At 37.2% G+C, this 24,217-nt stretch overlaps 1 protein-coding gene across 1 annotated transcript in view; it reads right to left on the reverse strand.

The window, feature by feature from the left end:
• Window positions 1-24,217, reverse strand: part of CSMD3 (CUB and Sushi multiple domains 3) — a 643,537-nt gene that overhangs the window by 32,238 nt on the left and 587,082 nt on the right. The window contains exons 58-64 of the mRNA XM_063299980.1: window positions 19,032-19,214; window positions 15,530-15,706; window positions 13,588-13,767; window positions 12,255-12,428; window positions 9,131-9,304; window positions 7,582-7,655; window positions 329-440 (exon numbers count right to left, since the gene is read on the reverse strand). Of these exons, the coding sequence (XP_063156050.1) occupies window positions 329-440; window positions 7,582-7,655; window positions 9,131-9,304; window positions 12,255-12,428; window positions 13,588-13,767; window positions 15,530-15,706; window positions 19,032-19,214 (1,074 nt within the window). The remainder of the gene's footprint in view (window positions 1-328; window positions 441-7,581; window positions 7,656-9,130; window positions 9,305-12,254; window positions 12,429-13,587; window positions 13,768-15,529; window positions 15,707-19,031; window positions 19,215-24,217) is intronic.

The raw sequence follows: 24,217 nt of genomic DNA on the forward strand, positions 1-24,217 counted from the left end.
TGGTTAAATTGTGTCCCATATTAACATTGATTAGGAGCAAAAAAAAAAAAAAAAGCCCACAAAATCAGCATTTAAACTGGCGTTTTCTTAATGCAGTTATCACTTTTTTCATTCTTTTCCATTAAAATACATATTTTCTGCACACTATCTCCTTGTATATAAATTTGTAAACATTTGGAGAATGGCAGCACAAATAAGACACAATTCTTATTTCTTGTTTAGATACTGATCTGAGGCATGTGAGTTCAGCAAATTCACATCAAAATGTGAATTAAATAATATTATTTTTCCATTCCTTATCTGACTCTTCTCTCTTCTCATGACTTACGGATGCATTCAGGTTGAATCCCACTCCATGTAAGATCAGGAAGGCAGGTTCGAGTTGTAGACCCCTGAAGAAGATAGCCTTTTCTACAGTGAAACTGCACAATATTGCCTACCTATTGAAAAATTAAGAATAGACTTTTATTTATTTACTTATTTATTTATCTGTCATATTTATACAGCCGCCCATCTCACAGTCAAGTGACTCTGGGTGGCATACAATAAAGCTAAAAACAATATATACAAACTATTATTATTATTATTATTGTTATTGTTATTGTTATTATTATTATTATTAAAACTTTAAAATTATAAAAGGCACAAAACTAAAAAAAAAATAGCCAAAGAACAGGTGTTAATTACAATGGAGCTGTCCTAACAAGCAGGAACCACGCTGAGATGACGAATAAACCCCAAAAGTCAAGGCGGGTCTGTTCTGTGCCTTTTTGAATGACTGTCCCAACAGTCAGAAATCACGCTGAGACAAGGAGTAGGTCTCTAGTGTTTATTACTGCTACATAAAACAGAATCCTAACAAACTGAAGAAGCGTGGGAAAAACCCAGACAGATAAACCCCAAAAGTTAAGGCGGGTCTGATCTGTGTCTCTTTGAATGGCTGCTTAACTCCTCAGTACTACGCATGCGTTCTCCCCCCTGGATAGGGGCCCCTTCCTGCTCACCATCAGTGCTCATGACAGGAGCCATCTCAATATTTCACCGGTCCCCTGGGGTGCCTAGGCCTGATGACACAACCAGATCTTGAGGGACTTCCAGAAAGTTAAAGGGGATGAAGCCAGCCTCAGTTTGGGGGAAATAATGTTCCATAAAGTGCGGGCCACAGAAGAAGAGGCCCACTGCCTAGGACCCACCAAGTGAAGCTCCCTAGCCAACAGGACCTGCAGTATACCCTCTCTGCTGGATCTGGTGGGATGGGCAGATGTAATCAGGGAGAGGCGGTCCCTCCAATAACCTGGTCCCATGCCATGTATGGCTTTGAACAGTGATGAATTCAACACAGAGAGATATATCCCTCTCTATACACACACTGACCTAAGATACTTTAAAAACTCTAGTTGCTACACTAAAGAGTCTATGAACAACCTGGTTATAGCACTAGGTAAATCATAGGTTTTCTTAATCACTCACACATATCTGTTGGAATTAGGATACTATCAAACTGTGCTCTCTAATTTCATAGACGTGTTTTAATATTTATTTTACAAAGAGTAGGAAAAAATCAGGGAAAAAAATTATGGAAAGGATCGAAAGAAGTTGAGCCTATCATAAGATTTGTACAAACTGGCCAAGTGATTATCTTCACCATCTTCATTGTTTTGTTCCTTTTTTCCTATATATTTAAAATGTACCCTGCTCTTTCACATGTTGCAAGCATCTACTGGTTCCTGATAGGTCCATGCAAATGCACAACTAGTCATGACCTGGCCTATGGCAATGACTGTGAAAAGTGGCTCCTTTCACACAATAAGTCATTTCATACTAGTGGTGCGTCATCCATGTCATTAATGTCATTGCCAAGGAGACAAGGCTAGCCCTCCACATTCAAATTGACCTCATCAGGCAGCTGAATATCATAAACACCTTCTCTGTAGTGTAGTGAAGATGATTTTGTCCTTGTATTTTTAATGGCTATAAACCTGATTTTATGTAATTTTAGATTTTGTTTATTAATTACAGTTTACTATTTTATTGCCCACTTGATATGTCCATATTATATTATAACCTATGGGTCACAACAATAATATATACCTGAATTGAACTGACCTCTTCAGGCATTTGGATTTAATGACCAAGTAGGGCTACACATGAATGAATTCCATGCAATAAATTTACAGTGATGGTAATTTCTTTTTTGTTATTATTATTTGATTTCTTTTTTTTTATTATTTTTTCTTCACCATGCACTTTTTATAGCTAAGCAAACTCATTTTCCTGTACTACCAATATTCTTTTTGTGAAGATTAAATTCACCAGAAAAAGTTAGCTTTCTCAGTTCTCCTTATTTCCATGCTGAGGTTCATACAAAATGTCATAAAACTGACTCAGAGGCTACTACAAATACAATGGATCTATTTTTATTTCTAAATTCAAAATTAATATATACATAAATGCTGAATGTACATGCATGCAAACATGCCACAAAATAAACTACAAAGAAATAGAGTTTAATCCTTTGCACGTACTGTATGAAAGATTGCTCTAAATAAATCCCCATTATTTCAGCTCCATTCTGTACTGTTCTACAATGGTCATTGGTGCTATAAACAATTTCTTGTGTTACCAACAACATTTCTACACAAATATCTCAAGTCACAGAGTTCATTTCAGGAAAACGATCTGCTTCTGAAATTTGAAAATGAAGTTGGTAAAAACTGACACCTGAATATATTTTGATTTTATAAAATGCATGCAGCTGTTTTGGAAAGCTTTATGATACTGTGTAACAAAGGAGTAGACATGTTGGTGAAGACATTAAATGTACAAAAGCAATGGTTGCAATTTGTCACAGTCTTATTTACTTCTCACCTATCAGTTTGAAAACAGGGCTAGTAACCTGGCATGTATCTAAATTAAAATCAATAATTTTGTTAGTATCCATTATAGTGTAACAAATCTCACAATTTGATCAGAAATCTTCCCCCCTTCAGCTTGTCCCGAGAAACTGTCATCTCTGAAATCCCAATGCTACTCCATTTTATGCTTATACAGGAAGTAAACCCTAGCAGGTACTGGGGAAACTGTGGATTTTGTTCAGGGCAACACTTCTCCTCTTTCTCTTACTGCCCTCCTCAAGTTGCAAATGTGACCTTTTGTTCAGGAATAATGTCAGTACTGCCTTTAGGATAAAACTTCTACTGTGGTGGAATGGAGCAAGCACATGGACATGCTGTTAAAATGTTGATTGGAAAGCAAATCTCATCAAAGATTATCAAGACTGAATGTAAGAGGAAAGGGATAGCACTTTTTAAAGCCAATAAAAACCAGGAGGATATTTGTAAGCTTGATCGTGGGTGAGGAAGTGTCTCAGCAGCCCCTTTAAAGAATCCATATTGAACTAGCTCCATCAAAACTGTGCTTCAGGAGGCCAAGGAAAACAATGAGCTGACCCAGCTTTAACTATGTTATGCTATCTCAGGTTCCACAAACATCTAGAGGCTCTATCACCAGTTCTTGAGAACAATGGCAGAAGAAACAGCAGTCCTTCTTCCTCCATTATCTGTCTCCATTCAAATTGATCCTTCCTCCCTCCCTCCCTCTGATCAGTTACCATTTAGGAGTGATAGGTTCTTCAAAGTTCTCCAAATGCCTTTCTGAAGAGCCATGTTTTAATTGCTCTTCAATAATGTAAAAGGGAAGGGTGGTCTAGATATCTGGGGTAGGATGTTTACAGAAGGGATGAAGGTGGTCCTCCATGAGAAAGAACCTTTAGCAGACCACCTCTGCTAGATCTCACTGAGAGGGCAGATTTAATTTGGAAAAAGCTGTCATTCAGTGACTGTTCAAAGTTACGATGGTGCTAAAAAACATAACTTGATGACCAATGTCCACATTTATAACCTTTGCAGCATCCCTAAGTCATGTGATTGCCATTACAGTCAGTATGTGTTGTCCTGTGCCTGACCTGTTTTTTTCCTCCTCTTGCAGAGTGGAGAGATTGGAGAGGAACGGATTACAAGAGAGTAAGCATACACACAATGAAGGATACACATCAAAAGCAATGTGGTGGCACTGGCAGCCCTGAGCGTGCTAGAGCCTGGGAGCCACAGGCACATTACACAAACAGCCTGATGTATTCCCCATTGTGTGCCTGCTTACTCTCATGTAATCCCTTCCTCTCCAATGAATGTAAATACAAACTTTAATTCCCTTCTTACTAATTATCCCAATGCTGAGGTGAGCATTCCAAAGGATGAGGGACTGGGGGAAAGGAAAGCACAGTCACAGTGACATGATTTCCCAATTAGTGACTACTTTGGTTAATGACAAAACTGCCAGTCCCAATTGTGATTGCTAAATGAGGACTACCTGTACTTCCATTGTATGTTGACTGGAAAGCAAATCTCATCAAAGTGTAGCCAATGAAGCTCCAGTGGTAGAACTGATACATTGGTGAATCTATTATTCCCATATTTACTCAGGCTGCTGCAAGCTGGACCAGCTGAAGCTTCCAATGGTCTTCATTGGCAGCCTCAGGCAGAGAGAGTTGCAATAGTTTAGCCACAAGAAGACCAGCAAAACCTCTTGTTCTGGAAATGGCTGCAACTGATGCATAAGTTGTAATCGTCTGAAGGAGGTCTTGGCCATGGTCTCAATCTTTGTCTTCTTCATCTGTTCTCTCCCCCAACCCCTGATCTAACTACTGCGTACAGGTTTAGCTTTTTAATCTCCATTGTCCTTTGCTTCCTTCTTCCACAGAATTTCAGGCTCTCCCAACTCAGATATGTGCACCAGCATTTACTCTCTTCCCTAACACGTGTGGGGTACATGCTGTCCTACTGCTTGCTGTCAGGTACCGATCATTGCTATTCCCTCAATACTGCTTAAAGGCAATTCTTCAGGGACAATGAAGGCTATTTACCCAGTGTTTACTACTTCCTCTTTCACGGACGTTTCCCACTGACATGCTTTCATTGGGTTGTACCTCAGTAAAATCAAACCTTTCCTTTATGTGTGGTTGCCATTTTTGTTTTGGGATTCTTAGTACTGCATCTTTAGTTTGATCCTGTTTATATGCAGTAGTTGGCCTGCCAGTGTTGGGGGGGATTTGGTTTTCTCCTTGGGTTGCACTGCAGCAATCCAGAACATCAGAAAAAGGAAACAGACCACCTATACAGTGTCTTCCAACAAAATGGATACCCACACAACTTTATCAAAAAGTGCCTGACCACTCAACCTACTATAGTACAACCAACACAAGCTATGAAAAGGATAACTGCCATACATCAAAAACATCTCAGAAACAACCAACAGACTATTACAACCACATGGCATCACCATAGCACACAAACCAACTAAAATCCTCCAAAACATCTTAAGTAACGCAAAAGACCCAGTAACCCAAGATGAAAAAAACGAAGTCATCTGCAACATACAGTGTAAGGACTGTAACAGCCACTAAGTAGGAGAGACAGGCAGAAGACTAGCAGAGCACATCCATGAACACCAACTAGCAGTCAGAAGACACAATGAAAACTCCTTAATCTCACAACACAGGGACAGACTCAGCCACAATTTCAACTGGGAAACTATGAGCATCCTAGACCAAGCCAGATCCAAAATGCTAGGGACTTCCTGGAAGCTTGGCATTCAGACAAATCAGCCATCAATAGACATGTAGAGATAAACCACATTTATCCACCATTGAAAAGAGACAATAAAAAAGCTAAGAAGGAAACAAAAAGGCTAGAACGCATCCTCTCCAGCAACCAACACCCAGATAAACAGGGATTAACACTAGACAAACAATCAAGCAGAAAACAACACCCTAACCAAGGAACTACCAAGGGGGAAACCACACCCCCACCAACACAGGTGGGGCAAGCTACTGTATATAAACAGGGAGCAAATCCCACACTCCCCAGCACTGATGATGTTACCTAGCTGGGTAATGAAATGTCTGCAAGCAAACAACCAAGCTCAGAGAGCACCAAGGACTCCACAGTTCAACCCTGTGCTACATATGCTCTCTTCTATTTAAACCATAAAGGTCATTCACCTTGAACCCAAAACCCTTCTATTGATTCAGTCCTGCTTTCATTACAAATTAAAGTCTTTACCCTTTGTTGCTAGGGGGAAAAGCTTGAAAAAGATGGAACATCATTACTGAAGTTCACCAGGAGCTCTGGATTTCTTTTACTGTCCTGTAAATTATTTGTTTCTCTCCCTAGCTATTTTTTCCAGTGCTCCTATAGGACATCTGTCTCTAATATCCATCTATTTCATTTCCTCTGGACTGAGCATTACTGTCGTCTTCATCCTGCAAATGCTGCCAGAAGATTTTTACACAGACAAAAGCACTTACTGTGCAATTCTATGCATCCTTACCTGGAACTATGTCTCATTATGGTTAATGGGGCTTAGTTTCTAGTGTGTTTGGAATCTCATTCTTTAATTCTAACCTATCTTTGAAATCTGTGTGGAATATATACCAAAAAAATCAAACCTTGACTGTATTTTTAAGAACTCCCAGAACATTACTGCCATGTCATCCAAGCATTGTTCTCAGTGCAAAATAGCCCTTGGAAAAATCATTTGTTCAGAATAAAAAGCACTTACATAGGATGGATCAATGAAAATTATATACTATAAAAGCATATAAAACTTAATCCTATTTTTCCCCTATTTTTACTGATACTACAGAATTCCTTTTATATTGGATTAGCTTCAGAGCAAATTGAACCTTATTATACAGTATTTTATTATTTTGGTTAAGTAATAATTGCAGTTTCATTCATGTGTAAATAGAAAAAAAAATACTTTATTTAGATTGTAATTCTTTACAGGTTTCTCCAGGAGAAAGGCTGTTGAAATGAATGGAGCTTATTCATGAGATTGAACTCAACTACCAAAAAATGGCAGCAAACAATGTTATATAGTCATATTGTATCTAACCAGAACTGGAAAAGGTACAGAATGTAATAAAATATTTTCAGATTAAGTAATATCAGGCTGAAGTATTTGAACCTATTGTTGCATCTCCCTTGATTATTGGAACTATTGTCATTGGCTTAATATGATTATGTTGCTATCTGGATATTCTGAGTTCTTTTTAAATTAAAAAAGGAGACAAGATAGATAAACAAGATTTAAATCAGAAATAAAATGGTTCAATTAACTAGAAAAATCTGGGTGATGCATTAGTGACTTCCACTGAATGTCAATTTCCCCCCCTTTGTACAACTTGTTCTTTCCTCAATGCAAAATATGTTTGTATTTTTATATTTTTTATGTATTCTAAAAATTAAAAAAAAATACTTTTGATTAAAACTAAATTCCACTAAGTTACTTGGAGATTACTGCCCAGTGAGTATGCTTAGAATTCCACCTTTAATCAGACTTCATGAAAATAAATAGGAAATATACAACTTTAGTCTAAGTGTTTTTGAGTGATGATGTTAATGATGATAACTACTTGAATACAGAAAGGACACATTCAAATTCAAGTATTACTGAAGTCTGAGTTATACTTGTATGAGCAGTTATCTCTCTTCCTCCTTCAGTTAAAACAAGGATTCCTACCTGATAACCAAAGGTGTTGTTCTGTGATCCATGACGAGGAACACCAGGGTTTTCACAGGCTGTGCGAGTGGGTTCTATGTCAAAGAAAAGTTTGTGAAAGAAAATAGTTTTTAAGACTTATATCCATTGATAACCAAATTCTTCCAAACAGTTTTCAGAAGTGCCAGCATTTCAATAGATGACCAATGCTTTCATAAGGAATTTATGCAACTTTAGGTTAAAACTTTGTTTATGCAAAATGAAGATGTGAGCAGGAGTACCTTATATTTTGATTCCATTTGATTCATCCTATGGATGAACTTATGTATTGGTCTGGGCTGTCAATACTGAAAATTGTCCCAATAAAACAATCCTATACTAAATCTACAGAGACAACATAGATATAACTCTGTATTTCTAGTTGTATCACACACACACAAGCACTTTAAAGTCCACTAAGGGCAATTTATATAAAAATGTTTTCATATTACAGGGAGGCATAGATATCTATGCAGTCATGCTTAGAATGGCTTCACTGAATGGTGCTTAGGTTAGTGACAAGTTATTAGTCTTAATTTGATTTCAGTGGGTCTGTTTTAAGCTTTACCAAATTTGTATTCCACCCAAAATGCCACAGTGCATAAGAACTTGTTCCCTGGCAAGACTGCAGTTTTGCACTGAAGGTGCAATTATACTGTATATCCTGTTATATGTTTAGCAGGAACTTTCTGTTAAGAATGCTTTTCACTTCTTAAACTGTACAGGTAGTCCTCACTTAATGATCATTCATTTAGGGATGGTTCAGACTTGCAATGGTACTGAAAACAACAACTTGCAACCGGTGCTCACACTTATGACCATTGCAGCATCCCCACGGTCACATGATCACAATTTGGATACTTGGCAACCAGTTCACATTTATGACCATTGCAACACCCTGTGGCCATGTGATCACCATTTTCGACCTTCCTGGCCAGCTTCCAGCAAGCAAAATCAATGGGGAACCATGTGATTCACTTAACAACCATGTGGTTCACTTAACAGCCATGGTGATTCATTTAATGACCACCACAAAAAGGTTGTAAAATTGGGTTGGATTCATTTAATGACTGCTTCACTTAGCAGCTGAAATTCCAGTCTCAGTTGTGGTCGTTAAGTGAAGACTACCTGGATGCCTCCTGTGCCACACTAAGAATCCTATTAGAATTGTAGAATGGCTGCAAAAGGGGGTGGGAGATGGAATTTTTCCTGTACAAAGGAATCTGATGAAAACAATAGTTTGGTTGCCATCTTATGTCCACTTAATAAGCAATAAGTCCCTGAGAATACAGTAGTATATGAATGTTAAAGATTGCACTCTAAACAATTAACAGAGAGTATAAAGCAGTGTTTCTCAACCTCTGCCATTTTACGAAGTGTGGACTTCAATTGCCAGAATTCCCCAGCCAGCGTGCTGTCTGGAGAATTCTGGCAGTTGAAGTGCACACATCTTAAAATGGCCGAGGTTGAGAACCACTGCTGTAAAGAAAAGAATGGAGCATGCTACAAATTAGGAAAGATCCTATCATACCTATACAATGGGGAGATGATCCACTCCATGTACCATCTGCTTGACATATATGAGTGCTGGAACCAACCAACACAAATGGAAGATTACAACTGAAAGAGACTTCTGACTGATAAATAAAGCTTTTCCCTTCCCTTTTGCCTTGAGCAGGAACTCCTGGGTCACCACAAAACTTTGCTGTAGAAAAAAGAAACATGTAGAAAATATATTGATATTTCTTTTCAGAAGCATAGACATGTGTGTTTGGAAAACGGAAAGCATGCAGCCTTTATTATTTTTTTTAAAAAAAATCTGCTCTAACATAAAAAGTGGAACTACAGTACGTGCACATATGCATGCAGAAGGTGTAAATGTGAATTATATTCTTATCCCAAGATAGGATGGGCTGAGTCTCATCTTGTCTCCTACTGTCTAAATGTCAAAAGCTACTAGTTATTATGGAGGACCTCCAAAGTTCTTTTCTTTCCTTGTTCCACTGTGTTAACAAGGGCAAAGACTTTCAAGAAAACATTTAAAACATTTCTTAAACAAATATCATACAAAACTTTTTTTGCTGCTTGATTATAGCTTCCACAAAGATAATATTTGGAGGAATTACATCATATTACATATTATCCAGCCTTTTCCTAGCCACTTTCTATTACTGGATGCTTAGTAACTCTGTCTTGAGTAGGTAACCATAGAAACTAGACATCATGGCAATGCACAAAACACAGAAATGGGAAACTATGCAGAGAAAATGCTACTCTTTGTAGCAGAGTATAAGTCACGGGGTCCTTCATTGTCAGCAATACTACCACCTAACTATTTCCCACAACATCTTGACTGTAAATACAAAATAAAATTAATCAGGCATCTGTTTTATGCCACTTAACATTAACTGGGAAGACAGTATTGAATTTGACCAAAGCAATCAAAGCAAGCAGCTTTCTTGTGCTCAGAGGAAGCTAAAAGTAAGAAAATAGGCCTGAAACTGGGCTGAGGACATAGTCTGATTTAGGTATATTAGCCCTGAGGTTTCAGGAATGTAGAGATAACATTTGATTTGAGTATCTGTGGAAACAATCACATGTTTTAATTTCATTTATGTACCCCTTTCCAAAGAATACATCTAAGGATCTTACTAAGGTAAAATACAAAATTAAAAATAATGTAACAGGCAATAGAAAACCATTTAGATGTAAAATAAGAGCAAAAGCTTGTTTATTTATTTATTTAGCCACCTATTCCAGTGCTCGTTTACAGGATGGTGATGATCAAAGTGGTTTTAATTCACTTGCATGAACTGCTACCACAATGTAGGAAGCAGTTAGTGTCTAGTTAAGATCTTATCTCTCCCTGTAACACTGAATATGCACTCTCAGTTTGAAATGCCTGACGATATGGCTCATGGTTTTGATACATGCCACTAACCAACTCTCTCTCTATCTATCTGCCTGTGCCGCTGCATTCTGAATCAGTTGAAGCTTCCAGGTGGACTTCAAGGGCAGCCCCATGTAGAGTTCATTGCAGTAGTCAAACCATGAGGTGACCAAGGCATGAGTGATTAGTAGACTCCTTGTGGTATTGTTCCTGTAGTGTTGGTGATAGACTTGTTTACTTGGGCATAAGTACCTGATGTCCAACCCTAGTTGTCTGTTATTCATGAAGTTCTCTGGGTAAACATCTGTCACACTTTCTCTCAGAGGACAATTGTAAAGCTATTGTGGCTGTTATCCTAAACCCCTTTGTGGAAACACAGATTGAAAAATCTTAATATATTTTTGATCAAGCATATGGGAAGCATCTTGGACAGCTTGAGAATGAATTCAGAGATCATGCTCTGTGCTTGCTCCATCTTACAGTTTCATACTTCAATGTTCTCCTCCTATTTTATCTGGTCAAGCAGAGCTTTCCCTCCTTTACTGTTAATTAAAGACTCTATGGCTTCTTTGGTTACTTCAGCCACCATAAGCACATTTTGCTCCCAACCCCAGCTATAGAAATCAACTGCCAATAAGGTAGAGTGAAATACGGCCTCAATTCACTAAAGGGTTGTATTAACACTTATTATTTTAATAACTAAAACACAAAAGAGGTTCAAACACTCAAAAGATCTAATCTTCCTGCCATCATAAATCAGATCAAATAGGAAGATCTTGAAATGATCGCAACAGATTACAAGACTTTGGAAAATGACCAAGATTCATGAATGCTATAGATCTGTTGAATGAAATCAATGGGTTTTAATGCATGAATCAAAATGTACAACATTAGATTATGTAGTACCCCCCAAAATTTGGATATAGCACATTAGTTTTTCCCCCCATTTTTGCTCCTGAAGTGTTTCCTTTGCCATGAAACGCCATTCCTCTTTCCTTCGATAATTCAGCCCATTGAATTTACCCTGTTAAAAGTTTAGTACCTTTTTCAACAGCAAAAAGGAAGATCTATTCACAAAATGTTCTGTAAAAAGTCAGCACATTTGTTATTGTAATGAAATCTGCAGCAATGCAAAATCCATCAGTGTCACCAATTTTATTCTAATAAAAATTTCTGCATAAATCAGGTAATTTAATATAATATTGGAACAAAAGTCCAATTGTTAGAGACACAGGCTGGACTCTCCTCTGTATTTCTGACAGGCTTAGCCATTACAGAAGTCAGCTATAGTAAAAATATCCAGGATTTTGCCTGAATAAAACGTCCATGTTCAGAATAGTTCTTGTTGGCATTTTTGTCATGACTGATAAATTTGCTTTAGGTAACTCAAATATGAGACAAAACATGGTCATTGTTCCTTCCTCTGCAACTTCACAAAAAAATAGGGAGTAATTATTTTCTCCTTCACTAATTAAGATAAAACGTCATCCTGAACTCTCTCCTTTTTCCAGCAGGACCATCACCAACACTGTCAGGACTCTTGTCCAAGAAGCTTTGTGGTCTCTGCAATTTGCCCCTAATTTTGTAATGGATATTAAAGGTCCCTGCAGTTTTGTTGGGTGTGTACGTGTGGAGGAAGCATTATAGTTAAATTTGTGTATGTATCTATTCTTCATTTTTTCGAACTTTTTCTTTGTTAGTTTTCTTTTAAGATTGAGTGGAAGCAACTATCAGCATGGAATGCAAGCATCAAAAAACTACTTACGTAAGCACTGTGGGACTTCACCACTCCATGTTCCATTCCCAATGCAGGTCAAAACAGCAGGAAAGGATAATTCATAGCCAGGTGAACAGACATAACTAATACTAAATCCCCAATCAAAATGTATTCCTTCCTGTCTTCCATTAGAAATCTGGGGTGGAGTTGGACAGGTAACAGCTGTAACAACATTTAGAGTCATTAGCATAGCAGCTGCAGCAAATATCACCTGTGTCTATACTGACTAGGAGAACCATATGGGCTAATTCAACTTTTTTGGGAAGAAAGTATCTCTTCCTTTTTTTGCATCACTGCTCAAATCATATTTCTTTGCTAAAATATTATGAAATGCTTGTTTATTTTCACAGCCAATGACCATTTTGATTGGGAATTATGGGAGTTGCAGTCATACACAACTGGGAAAAGAAAGTTGGGATACACTGATCTTTTTCTTTCAATATTGAATATAGTATCCTGACAGCATATTATGATATAGTGAAATAAACACACACTCAGTTATACCCCACACATTTGAGATGCATTTGTATTCACTGGTTCATTATTTCTTTATCTTGAGATAGATAACCCAGTAGCTAAAAACAGATAATCATGGCCTTGGGAGACAGGGGGAAGAGCCACAGTCAGGGAATAGTTGGATAAGAAATAGCTTAGCCCACAGAAGGAACGTGGGTGTGGCAAACATCTCAGAGAGACCCCCCCCCCCTTAGTTTCCTGGGCTATAAAGGTGATGGGGGAGAAATGTACTTTCAGACTTGCAAGATTACGTTAATGTAAGCTTACAATAAAGTGGAATTAGTTCATCTAGGTGTGCTTCCAGTCTGGACTACCTTGCAAAGCCAACATCAAACTTGCAAGTCTCAAAGTACATTTCTCCCCCATCACCTTGACAGCCCAAGAAACTAGGGAGAGTCCTTTTTGAGATGTTTGCCACACTCACATTCCTTCTGTGGACTAAGCTGCCTCTTATCCAACCGTTCTCCTGGCTGTGGCTCTGCCCCCGTCTCCCAAGGTCAATCTCTTTACCTTTACACACACACTCTCTCTCTTCCAGTGTGTGTGTGTGTGTGTGTGTGTGTGAGTGTAGGAACATGTTCCTGTACAAAAAAAAAAGGGGGGGGAGAGGATTCAGCAGATCATGGCTGTGATTGTTTCATATAGATAGATATACAGTAGCTATAGCTGTAGCTATAGACATAGACATAGACAGATATAAATATACATAAGATATAGAAAGATACAGATACAGATATACTGTAGATACAGATAAATAAATACACATACATACATACAAACATATATTTCAAATTCAAAGCAATACCTTTACAAGTTGGTAGCAGTCCACTCCATGTGCCATTAATCGTGCAAGTACGAATTTTGGAACTGTTGGCTTCCATTGTGTACCCAGGTTGGCACATATAGGTCACATTTTGCCCAACTACATAATCATCACCATATCTCAATCCATTGGCTGGTATTCCTGGATCTCCACAACTAATTACTATGAGAAAAAAAAAAAAAGAATTGAAGAGCAGTAGCAAAACTATAATGTAACTGATTATACTACTGATGGGAAAATCATTTAACTATGTAATAATATGATGAAGGTGGTCTCCATTTTAGAAGATGAGCAATCTAGAATAATTTTAAAATGTGATATCGTGGTTTGCTCTATGTAGCAGCACTTATAAGCAAGCACAGTTTATCAAATTATGTGACATTTGTTACTAATCACAGAACCCATTTCTTAGGGAATTAAGACATCAGCCTTCATTTCCAATTTTCTAACTTTGTGAAGCTTGAATTAAGACAAGGTAGTCTTATAATGAAATGACAGAATTTTGCACACTGATTCACAAGTGTCAAGTTGCTGCTACCAAAAAGATCCTCTGATACCTGCCCACCATCTTGTGTGTCAAAATGGAGGGACAATAAAACAGGGCCTTCTTTTGTTCTCTCAACATCCCACCTGCTATATGCTGAATTGCAAGGAGGAGAAAATTCTATTTAGCAAAGGGCAGAGAGTTGTGCAAGTTGTTTGATAGATATTCCATTTTAGGGATTGCTTGAACAGCTTCAGGAGACCTCTACTTAGCCTTTGACATAGTATGTAAGGACACAAGTATTCAATCTTCCATCCCAAAAAGAACTCATTGAGACAAGGGGAAGACGATGCAGTCTTAGCCAGTGGTTCCAGGAAATCTGAAACTCGTAGACCCAGGGGTGGATATACTTTTTTAGCCCATATGCCCTCATGGTATGAGGCAATGGCATCAGGAATTGTGCATTTACACCAAGGTAGAGCTTCTTTCATTCCATGCATAAATGGTTCCACCCACCCATCAGAAATGCTACATAATTACAGTAAGGGGGAAACTATTATTGTTTCCATGTTTGCCATGATACTTATTATGTGCCGTCAGGGCAGTGTTGACTTTTAGTCACCACATGATACTTATATCTGCCACCATATATCCCTCCACCACCATTGCTGCCATCATTAGTCACTCAGGGCAGCCATTACATTGACTGCTGATACTCTCAGAGTCTCAGCAGCACTATTAACACTTGCAGGCTAATGACAGTGAGGACCACTCTTCCCTTCAAGAATGGGATTCCAGTGAACGAATCCAAATGTTTCCTGGAGCATGAGCAGCAATATTAGCAGTTATAATGAGAGTAGATCTGGGTAGGGATAAAAACTGTCATGAGCACTGATGGAGAGCAGGAGGGGGGCCCTATCCAAGGGGGAAAACGCATGCGTAGTAGAGAGAATTTGAGCTGTTATTCAAAGAGACACAGAACAGACCCGCCTTGACTTTTGGGGTTTATCTGTATGGGTTTTCTCACGCTTCTTCAGTTTGGTAGGATTTTCTGTCTACTGTAGCAGTAATAAAACAGTAGAGACTTATTCCTCGTCTCGGCATGGTTCCTGCTTGTCAGGACAAAAACAGAGGAAAGGTAGGGGCAAAGGGAAGGAAATACTGGAGATGCATGGTGGGCTACACAAGAGGAGACTGGTGGATGTACCAGGCCTCCAACCTGTCATTCTTCTCTGTGTAGAGAAGCTATGACAACAGTATTGGTTTGCACTGGACAATATTGAATGGTCAAGCTGCTGGTCCTGGGAGAGAAAGCTGATCTGCAGCAGAGATGATTCTGGCACAATCCTGCCTCCTCCCCCCAATTCGACTTTTCCCAAATATACAAATTGTAAGTGCTGTACTAAGATTGCAATAATATTAGCAACAATGGATACTTGCTTGTACAATTTGGCAAGGAACCAGACCATGTCCCATTGGCAGTGCACTGTCGTACAGAAGGTCCAGACAGCATATAGCCTTCCATGCAGGAATAAATTACAGAACTAGAGAATGTTGTGCCATCAATTCGAAACACTTTCCCATTAGCTGTTGATCCAGGGTTACCACACTGAACAGCTTGAAAATTTGGTGTGAAAATGCCAGAATTGGGAAGGAAAACAACACAGAGAACAATTACTTAATAAATTAAATAATTGAAGTTGCAAATAACTGTTCAATCTATAGAGAAGTAGACTTCATTAAAAATAGTTTACATCAAGGAGATAAAAATCTTTTCAGTTTCAACTGCATCAATCTTGCCCAGAATGCTTTGAGCTTCCTTCAAAATCTTCATATATTCAGCTGAAGTGGATCCTCTAATTTTGTTTTGGTATTTGCTTGATTGAAAGATATTTGCAGTTTTCAAGATACCATGAATCTATATAAATTTCTACATAGGTTGAACTGAAATACTGAACTATAGCTCAGAATTAGTCTTTTTTTCATGAAAAAGTTCTCAGCTTTTATCTACTGTTGAAAAGACAGTTTGATTTGTACCAAATGTTATCAGTTTTTTCCCTGATTATTCACTGCTTCTGAAGGGAAAATGACTACTCTGAAGAGTAAATAAATTATTCAGTACTACAGCTACTGGGCACAACAAAGCCCTGTAAATTATTACTGTACACCATGGCACTAATGGCTACCTATTTCAAATCCTTTTTCCCCCCACACAAATAGTCCTATTGACTTTAACAAACTCACTCATACAATTCCACTTTGGTAAACAGTTAGAAAACAAATGTCTAATAACAACCTGCATGATCTCACTATGGCTTGGTTCATAACATTGTTTTATTTTAGGAATTCTAGCCAGCTTGAAAAATTCCAAGTTGAATAGTCCAGTACCAACTCATAAATCTTGTATTTGTTTGTTTGTTTTCTATGTTGTAATTCAGTATTTTCATTTTTGGCTGATAAACAATAACAATGAGTAGAAAGAGAATTCAGTGTTCAGGTGTCCATGGTGTTTGTGCCTGTGTGTAAACTCTCCATCATGTGAATGACAGGATTTACACCTGCCTCAGACATCATGATACAAATAAATAATTGTGTCATTTTTGTGATGATGGCATGTTGCACTTGTCATTTTGACATCACTGCAGCTTGTTATGGTCACCCATACTCCAGTTAATATAAAATTGAACTGTACTTTAAATTAAACCAAAACAATTGATTTCTGAAAAATGAAAACTCTTATCACTAACCATATTTATAACTCTAGCCAGCTTTTGCCAGCAGAACACAGCTATTTAACACATGAATTTATTTACACAACCCTAAGATACATGATTATTTCTTTTGGTGGTGCTCAAATGTTACTAAAAAATGCTAGAACCATGTTGTTTTCTTGTACTCAGATGTTTGTGTCCTATCAAACACTAATTACTATTCAAATTCCTTGGAACAAATGATATTCCCACAGTGAATACTATGATGCCAGATGCTATCAGTGTCAATCTCACATGAATTTCAGTTTGCATAAAATATGCTGAGTTTAAGAGGCCAGACGAGGCAGTGACAACAGCATCAAAGGGAGTCTCCTGGAAAAGTTGTGAAAAAAAATTACAAATAAAAACACATTCTGGGAAGGATACTTACAGAGAAAAGTATGCAAGTGGTAGCCATGCCTAAAAACATGTGTACTGTAGTACAGAAAGTTGTACAAACAAAAAACAAAAAAGGATAAATTGCTTCGTGTAAATTATATACAAAACAGCAATCAAATGTATGTATATTGAGGAAATATAATTTCAAATTCTGCCAATGAGAGTCCCACTCCCCACAGTTGGTTAAAAAAAAAATACTGAAAAAATTGTCAGAATGGCATGACCTTCAATGACCTTCGACATTCGTTGTCCTGCATTGAAACTATAAGGACAATGCCAAATACCACTATGGCAGAATAGAACTTGGCCACTGAAGCAGCAAAATGTATATACGCATACTTTGTGCTGTGTCATGGACTGGAGGAATTCATTTTATTGTGATTGTGACAAAAAAAACACTTAGTGTTCCTGACAACTGTAACTTTGGGTACAGTTTTGATTCTGTCTTACCTCTAGGACAGAATATAATTGGCATATAGATATTTTGAAGTTCAATTCCTAGCATTTCTATGAGAAAGGTATCTGCATGTAACCCAGGAAAGTCCCTGCTAGTCAGGACAAACAATTCTGTTAGGTAAACAAATAATCTGATTTATTAGAAGGCCACTTTTTTATTTAGATTTTTTTTTATCCCACCTTTATTATTTTTATTGTGAACCACCCAGGGTCCTCCATCTGGGGGAGATGGGCGGTGATAAAACTTTGACAAATAAATAAATAAATAAATAAATAAATATAAATAATATGTATAAATATATTTATAAATAACTCAAGGTGGCAAACATACCTAATATTCCTTTCTCCTCTTATTTTCCCCACAACAACAACACTTCCCCTGTTCCTATACTTTTTCTGTTGATCTTAGAACATATACTCTGTAGTATATGTACCAGTTTAGAAGACCATATAGCAACATATAGAACTGAATGCAATAATGTTGATGGCAAAATCATAAAAATAAAAATGGGATAGATCCCAAGAAGCCAATAAGTGATGATTGATGAATTATGTTGTAGAATTATCTTCATATTATTCTCTTTTATGAATGCAGAGATCAAGGAGCGGTGACTACATTCAAAAAGCAAGGTGGGTTTTTTAATTTCCTTCAGGATAAACTCCACTACAGATAAGTTCCATGGAAAATACATGACTACAACTGCTGGCCGTGTTGTAGGTTAATCAAAACCATATGCTATGTAGCCATGTAGTAACACCTGAGAAGTTTGTGAGAAAGACTGTAAGTAAGCAGGAGTCCCTACTTAACCAGCATGAAGCCAAAATGACAAAATGTGCAGCATGGCATCACTATTCAAGCCCCACCCTTTTGAACTTGCATGATGATGCTGCATGCAAATACTTAAGGGATGGAGCATGTGTCATGATGCACCTCTCATCACTTGACTCCCTTGTCTTCTTCTTGAAACCTCATGAGTGGGATAGAGGACAGGTAAATCAGTGGACAGATAGAGAGGAAGAGAGACACACTCTAAATTAAATGCAACTTGACAAATTTACCAGTTGTTGGGATTCAATCTTCTCATTCTTATTATCTAACATATGACTGAAACTGTTGAAAGAATCTTGAGATTTGGTACCCTCAGTATACAATTTTAGGTCAAAGCTATACATGGCTGAATTAGGGCCATGATGATATAATATCAGTTCAAAGGGCTAATACAAGCAGCTAATTGATTTCAGAGATACTGTATGTTTACTATAGCTCTTTGATGTATAAAAGCTCTTATAATTATTTTTAAAACTAATATTGCATTCTAGTTATGAAAATAATTTACCTTTACATTCTGGTTGCCTTCCTGTCCAACTTCCATTTGCCAAACAGGTTCTTTCCTCTGATCCATGAAGGATGTAACCAAGCTCACAAGAGAACTGTACAACACTTTTAGTTCTAACATTAGTTTCTTCTCTAGAACCATGACCTGGGATTCCTGGATCCCCACAAGTGCCTGCTGTGTCACCTGGAATTTATGGTACAAAGATTACTTCAAGTAGAATAAAATTTGTGATGGGTTATACTGTACTGTTGTTGGTATAACAACCTGAAACAATAGTAGTCAATTTATAATCAGTGCAAAAATGAAAGTAGGCTACAAAAAGCTTTGAAAAGAGCGGTCCATTTAAAATGACTTGGTAATTCTACACTGACTTTCTTAATTTGGAATACACAGCACTCAGATGAATCCATAGAAATTTCAAGTCCCTTATTCAAGGTTCTTGACATAATGTTTTTTTTTTAAAAAAAAACAGAAAATAAAACTAGTGCTCTATTTCCATGATATTTTTTTTAAGAACTTGGCCAGTCCACTGTAGAATATTAGCTATAACTAAAGTCAGTGGCATGGCTAATTAGATCCCAACTATATACAAGGCAAATTACTCTGAGAGAAAGTCAGAGTCCATGTTATTGTAATAAAAACATGCAGTTTACCAAGAGTAAAACATGCTACACCTTAGAAGGAAAACATCACATATTATACACCATAGTTGTGGAACTTCCTCAGTAACTTGTTACAAGCATTATAAAATAAGGTGAAATCTGTTCTCACTTTTCTGGTTAAATCTGGAAGATGTGAAGAGATCCCATCTATACTGATGTAAAACAAAAACACATTTATCTGCTCTTTAGTAAATAATCATATACAGGTAGTCCTCGCTTACCAACCACCTCGTTTAGTGACCATTTGAAGTTACAATGGTGTAAAAAATAGCTTTGTGACCCATCTTCACATTTATAACTGTTGCAGCATCCCAGTCACATGATTGCCATTTGGGTGCTTTGCAACCAGCATGCATCCTGTGGTCACGTGATTGTTATTTGTGTGCTTTGCAACTGGTTTGCAACAAGCAACGTTAATAGAGAAGGTGGAAGTTTAATCGTTAAGTGGCAGTCATGTGATGTTTTACTTAATGATCAAAGGGTAAGTGAGGTCATAAGCCCATTGTGGTCACATGATTTTCTGCTTAGTGACCACAGCGCTTAGTGATCGAGTTTCTATCCCAATTGTTTCTAGGTGAGGACTACTTCTATGTCAACCTCTGATTATATCCAAAACCTCAGTGGTGACTTATAATAGTTTTACATATACTGAGTAATAATGATATAATAAACTGGGAGGTGCCCCTCAAGTGATATGATAATTTAACAACAGAAGTGCTCTAAAAATTGCTGTAATTGCATCTACTTTGCCCTAAGAGATCTGTTCACACAGCCATTTATATGTAGAATAGTTTCCATCATATGACCTTCTTCTCTCTTCTCTCTTTTTCTCTCCTATTGTTGTATGATTAAAGAATAGGATATAATAACATAGCATGTTAGGAGGTTTGGAATCCATAGCATGAAAGGAGGCCTATGATTGCAGACTTCCTAACTTATTGTACAGGGTGTATCTTCTCAAGATCATAAATCATAACTTCCATGTGGGTGATTAACTCACAAAAACTGGTTTGTGGTTTCTTGTTTATACTCAAATATCTGTGATTAAGCCACACTGAGCTCTGTGGGCCTTTTGTATGAATAAAAATCTATGGGAGTGGCTGTGATTGCAGAACATGTTAAGCCAATAGGCATGGCTAATGAGTGAGTGCCGCATTTTGAGGCTTGTTCATCATCCAAACCAGAAATAACTGTTGGATGTATAAACTACATATAGTGGTTATTTAGTTTATATTACATATAATAATTAAGGGAGGTAAGGTGTGTGGATATGCTGTTTAATACTCTTTTTTGGTTTAGCTTCAACACAGCTATTATGTTGTCCTCAGTTTTTTCTAAACAGATGCATTTGTTTAAAGCCCGAATACCCACATCTGCAACATTCTGATAAATCTATCAAACACAATGGAAATGATACAAAAAATCCATACACACGTGCAGTATGGATTTCAGCTCCCATCAGCCTTAACCAGCACAGCCCAAGTTCTGGGGAAGTTAAACACCAAAACCAAAGTAACAAAGATTTTTGTAAAAAAATATTTTGTAGTTCTTTCTTTAGTGCAGCCATGGAATGAATGCTGTATCGATCTAAATACTAGATCTGGGTTTTTTTTTAACTAATCTGAATCAAGGATTGGATCCCCAACAAACATTGTTTGCTTTCTCGTATAAATTATTTCTATATCCTCATCAATATTGGCAATGTTGCAACATCAAGTCATTATTATTATTATTATTATTATTATTATTATTATTATTATTATGACTAATGCTACCTGGATTTGGTTTTGGCCCACATTTCAAGCCAACATTTGAAACTGCTTTCCCAATACTACTTAAAACTGGTGAATGTTAACCATATTAAATATAAAGAGAGGAAAGAAGCAGTTAGAAGTGAGCACTAACAGTGCAGTCGTGTTTCAGAGATGAAATATCCTTCATCAGTACTGGATATGCATGTATTTTACATTGCATTCTGATGTTACATGAATGGGTTCATTTCCATAGCTTATTTCAAAATCTGAAAATGTATTCTTCTCTGCTATTACCTAATTAGCAAAGCAACTGAGAGGCATTATTAAACTGTTTCCTGGGCAACTTGATGAATTCTATGTCTGTTATCTTTTGTCTGCTCAAGATTCAAAAAAATAATGTTTAATATAGTTAGAATGTTCATGTTGGCTTCTAGAATTTGCAATTAGCAGATGATTCATTTCTCCTTAATTGTCTTAGCTGGCAGTTTTAATGTTTAATTCTGCACCATAAATTATGACTGTCAGTTGACTTGATATCTATTTCTAGAATTTTGATGCTTTTGTTTTTACTATACAAACTATTGCATGTTTTCTGTTCTTTGTATCTCTTCTGTTGTACAGTGACCTTAAGAAAGAACTGAAAGGAACTACAATTCTCTAGAATTCACAATGGAGGTAGGGCAGCTAGAAATGTATCAGATAAATAATGGAAATAAAATCAGAATGTTCATTGTTTGAGGTCAAACCACTAAAGTGATTATTTGTAATTTTATGCTCTGGAAACAATTTATTTTCAGTCTTTTTAACAAACAGAACAAAGGATGCATGAGTGGTATTTCTAAGGGACATACATTTTTACTATTCCAGTTACTCTTAAAACAATAAAAATAACATTTCTAGCTAGGATAACTTCAAATTCCTCCACAAGACATTTCAATGTAAATTTGTATTAGACATTTGGAGACTACGGAGTGACAATTACATTTATTATCTGATGAGTTAGTAGATCTCACTTTTCATGTTCTGACACCACATATGTATTGATTCATTAAACATCTGTTCAGAAAGTAGTCCTTTAATCAGATTTAAATGTGCTTAAGTAATTATTGAAATATTTCAAAAGCAGTTTAAATTTAAATAACAGACTTAATTCAAAGCTTGCATCAACACCTGGGGTGGATGCAAATTTGAGTCTCATGAGTGGCTCAAGAGAGGAGAAACAAGACTTGTTTATTCATTCAGTCGCTTCCGACTCTTCGTGACTTCATGGACCAGGCAACGCCAGAACTTCCTGTCGGTCATCAACACCCCCAGCTCCTCCAGGGATGAGTCCATCACCTCTAGAATATCATCTATCCATCTTGCCCTTGGCTGGCCCCTCTTCCTTTTGCCTTCCACTTTCCCTAGCATCAGCATCTTCTCCATGGTGTCCTGTTTTCTCATTATGTGGCCAAAGTATTTCAGTTTTGCCTTTAATATCATTCCCTCAAGTAAGCAGTCTGGCTTTATTTCCTGGAGTATGGACTGGTTTGATCTTCTTGCAGTCCAAGGCACTCTCAGAATTTTCCTCCAACACCACAGTTCAAAAGCATCGATCTTCCTTCGCTCAGCCTTCCTTATGGTTCAGCTCTCACAGCCATATGTTACTACTGGGAACACCATTGCTTTAACTATGTGGACCTTTGTTGTCAGTGTGATATCTCTGCTCTTAACTATTTTATTGAGATTTGTCATTGCTCATCTCCCAAGGATTAAACGTCTTCTGATTTCCTGACTGCAGTCAGCATCTGCAGTAATCTTTGCATCTACAAATACAAAGTCTTTCACTGCTTCTATGTTTTCTCTCTCTATTTGCCATTTATCAATCAAGCTGGTTGCCATAATCTTGGTTTTTTTGAGGTTTAGCTGCAAGCCAGCTTTTGCACTTTCTTCTTTCACCTTCTTCATAAGGCTCCTCAGTTCCTCTTCACTTTCAGCCATCAAAGTGGTATCATCTGTATATCTGAGATTGTTAATGTTTCTTCCAGTGATTTTAACTCCAGCCTTGGATTCCTCAAGCCCAGCTTGTCGTATGATGTGTTCTGCATACAAGTTGAATAGGTAGGGTGAGAGTATACAGCCCTGCCATACTCCTTTTCCAAACAAGACTTGACCATGGCTAATTTTTTCTTAATGCTTCATCTCTTTTCATTTTCATTCAGTGAAATTCTTTTTTTGTGTTAAGGTCAATGATAGTATTTTTTCTGTACCTCCCCCTGACCAAAAAAAAAAAAAAAATCCTTGTGCAGAATCTACCAGGGGAGAAAGAGTGGAGAGGAAAATTCTGACAACCGGGGGGGGGGGGGGGACAGTATGGCATTTACTGAATAGGTGTAGTTACATTGAATGGATATTGATTGGGATCCTGGCAGAAAATGACAGAATTTTAAGAACTATGGCGGGCAGAGCCAAAACATTCATTTTAAAGATGTAGTTAGTAGGCAATACTAGGATTTCTGTATATGCATGTATTTGTTTATTCCATCTATATACTGCTGAATTTGTCAGGGATTCCTGCCATTTTATAACAATAATTCATATAATTAAAATTTTCACAGCACATTTATTTAAGGGGAAATATTAAGACATCCTGCCTCCTTCAAGCTATGGTACTGGTGTTGTTATTATTTTAAACAACAAAGCACAGCTCTGTTTACTATCTACACTATTAATCAAACCATATATTTTCTACCGTAGATTTCTATTTATTTAAAAGCTGTACTGATACCCT

Source organism: Candoia aspera, chromosome 3 (assembly GCF_035149785.1).
Source record: "Candoia aspera isolate rCanAsp1 chromosome 3, rCanAsp1.hap2, whole genome shotgun sequence".
NCBI classification, from domain to species: Eukaryota; Metazoa; Chordata; class Lepidosauria; order Squamata; family Boidae; genus Candoia; species Candoia aspera.